General features: G+C 30.5%; 1 protein-coding gene across 2 annotated transcripts; it reads left to right on the top strand.

Moving 5' to 3' along the window:
- The first annotated feature begins 1,615 nt into the window (after positions 1-1,615).
- Positions 1,616-3,045, top strand: LOC124895102. Of its 2 annotated transcripts, none has more exons than XM_047405562.1 (3): positions 1,616-1,939; positions 2,263-2,483; positions 2,732-3,045. In XM_047405562.1, the coding sequence occupies exons 1-3, from the start codon at positions 1,850-1,852 to the stop codon at positions 2,799-2,801; spliced, it is 381 nt and encodes a 126-aa protein (XP_047261518.1). In that variant the 5' UTR covers positions 1,616-1,849; the 3' UTR covers positions 2,802-3,045. The 2 variants fall into 2 exon arrangements, with proteins under 2 accessions (XP_047261518.1, XP_047261519.1); XM_047405563.1 differs by having other exon boundaries at positions 2,929-3,041.
- Positions 3,046-3,051: the final 6 nt, after the last annotated feature.

Genomic DNA, 3,051 nt, shown 5'->3' with positions numbered 1-3,051 from the left:
TAAACGAACAAAAAAGATACTTACCATTCCACCGTACCCCAAAAAGTCCAATAGAATTCCATTTGACAATTATGTCACGACCCCTTAATTTCTGCAGTTTTCTTGGCTTCACACAAATGTCTTCCCTAAGTCCCAACTTTTTTCTCATAAATCTATGACTACCCAATTTTTGGTTAGTTATCTTACTAAAAATAAATATTTTTTTTATTTTATTTTAGTTGATTTTCTTTTTAAAAGTATTTATTTCAATTTAGTTATTAATTTGACGAGATCAAAAAGATTTTATTATATTTTTTCAATACTATCTTTATCATTAAATAATTAAACAAAGTATATATTATATTTTCAAAGCATAACTAATAAAACTAATTTGGTAAAATGAACCCCTAATAAATATTTTCTTAAGAAGAGTGTCAAGTCTATAAGGGCCAATTATTTTAAAAATGGAGAAAATATCTCATATTAATTGATCACTTACTAAATCAGTATAGAATTAATTAATTGTTTTGCTATTTTATCCCCACCACCTTCAGTGAATAGAGAAAATTCTGTGGTCAGTTTACTATCGCTTAGTGCACTGACAGTGAGAACGGAGGATTAGTCTCACGGCTGCCGGCTGTGGGATACCTTGGGGAACCCAAAAAAAAAGAAAAAAAAAAACTTTTTTCTCGTAAATCTATTATCCGAATTTCCGGTTTTCCTCATTTTTTTTTCCTTTGAATTTCTTTGAATATTAGAAAAAAGTCTTCGTTTTTTCTTGGGTTTCAGTGATCTTGAAAATTTTTATCTCAAAATAGTTTTTTTTTCTAAAAATTATACAAATATACAACTTATATTTCCAATATTATAAAAAATTCCAACTCCCTAAACATATTACAAAAATCTCAACATATACACAAAATATTATGTATTTATAGGCTATATTATGTATATTAATAAGGAGAGAGTAAAGAAATTAAAAAAGTGGGAGAGAGTATGGGTTGGTATTTATGTTATTTATACTTTTTTTTTTTTTTTTAGCTTGTGGGTTTTGACTTTCACCAGAACATCTCATCTAGAAGAATAATATTTTTAAATGTTTTAATTTTAAATAAGGGTTAATTATCTTAAATATATTACGTAAAAAATTAAAATTTTAAAAAATTATTAAAAAGAAATAAAGATCATTCTATTTGAAATGTTAAAAAAAAGAAAAAATATGTTAAGCAAATCCAACTGAAGCGAATAAATAAATCGCCAAATTTTATAATTTTGAATATGTCACGTTGAAAATTGTGGTTAAAATCATTCGTTTTAAAATAAATTAAAAAGAAAAATATGTAAAACAAACTCAAATGAAAACAAATAAATAATTTGCTAAATGTTGAGATTAAAGACCATTCTCTTTGAAAATGAACTAAAAAAATATATATTAAACCATTAAAACAAAGTGAATAAATAAATTGTCAAATTCTTTGATGCACATGTCACATCAAAAATTAAATTTAAAAATTTAATTAAAAAACATGATTTTTCTTTTTTTAAAACAAATTAAAAAGAAAGTATGTTAAATAAACTTTTTAATTTTTTAACGGAGGGAATAAATAATATTGACCAGTTGTGTACAAAATGTACACACATATATAAGAGGGAATAAATAAAATCCCGTTTTTATCTCCCTTCTTCTCTTACCTTGTTTCATACTTCTTGTTATTTTTTGGTTGTTCTCTATTCACAGAGTTTGTAGAGAAAGAGAAAAAGAATCATATATTTTTTTTTCTTTTCCTTTATATCTTTTCTCTATTTCTCTCCCTCTGTATATTTTTTTTGTTTTGAATTTTTTTTTTCATTTTTGTTTTATTAATTAATAATGAACATGGAAAAAGGTTCAATGCAATCAAATCTTGATTGTTTCCTTAATTGTACAACCCCATTAGTCCCATCTCAAGTTCTTCCCAAGGTTTGTAATCTTTTTTTTTTTTTTTTAATGTTATATGATTTTTTTGCCATGTGTGGGGACCTGGGTCTATGGCCTTACCTTGCATTTCTGCGATAGTATGTTTTCACGGCTTGAACATGAGACCTCCCGATAGAATGGCAGAAGTTTTCAATTCTTGATTTTGTGTATATAGTTTATGTTATATGATTTTTTTGTCATGTGTGGGGTCCGCATCTTGCATTTCTGCTGCAGGCTGTTTGACATCTTGAACACGTTACCTCTTGCAATTTTTAATTCTTGATTGTGTGTATAGTTTATGTTATATGATTTTTTTTTTTGTGTAGAGTGAGATAAGGAATTTGAATAGGTTATGGCATCCATGGGAAAGAGAGAAGGTGGAATATTTCAAGTTGGTTGATCTTTGGAATTGTTTTGATGAATGGAGTGCTTATGGTGCTGGAATACCTATTAGATTGGATACAGGGGAAACTTTGGTTCAATATTATGTTCCTTATCTTTCAGCTATTCAAATCTTTACCAGCAATTCACCTGCTAATTTTTTAAGGTAAGGTACCCCTCACCTTGTTTTGCATTCTTGTTATCTCAATTTGATCGTAGTATTAGAGTTTGGTTGTTGTTTGGGGTTGGGGTGGTGGTGGGGGTTGGGGTTGGGGTTGGGAGTGGGGTGGGGTTCTTGCTTCTTGATATGCTTATGGCACTCTGTTGAGCTGGTCAAAATTTGGAAAGGTGGATTCTTGTCTCTTGAATGGTCACGGGTTCGAGTAGTGAAAATGGTCTCTTGCTGAAATGCAGGGTAAGATTCCCTATCGTGGACCTTGTGGTCCAATCCTTCCGCGGACCCCATGCACAGTGGGAGCTTTAGGGCATAGGACTACATATTAATGGTTATGGTACTATGTTGAGTTGGTCAAAATTTACAAAAGGTGGTTTCTTGGCTTTTGAATGGTCATGGGTTCGAGCTGTGAAAATGGGCTCTTGCAAAAATGCAGGTAAGCCTCCCTATCGTAGGCCTTGTGGTCCGGTCCTTCCGCGGACCCCGTGCATAGTGGGAGCTTTAGTGCAAAGGACTGTCCTATTAATGCTTATGCAGTTATGTTGAGCTGGTCAAAATT

The sequence above is a fragment of the Capsicum annuum genome, unplaced genomic scaffold (assembly GCF_002878395.1).
Source record: "Capsicum annuum cultivar UCD-10X-F1 unplaced genomic scaffold, UCD10Xv1.1 ctg79968, whole genome shotgun sequence".
NCBI lineage: Eukaryota > Viridiplantae > Streptophyta > Magnoliopsida > Solanales > Solanaceae > Capsicum > Capsicum annuum.
Note: the sequence above shows the minus strand (reverse complement) of the source record. Positions and strands in the feature narration are given on the sequence as shown.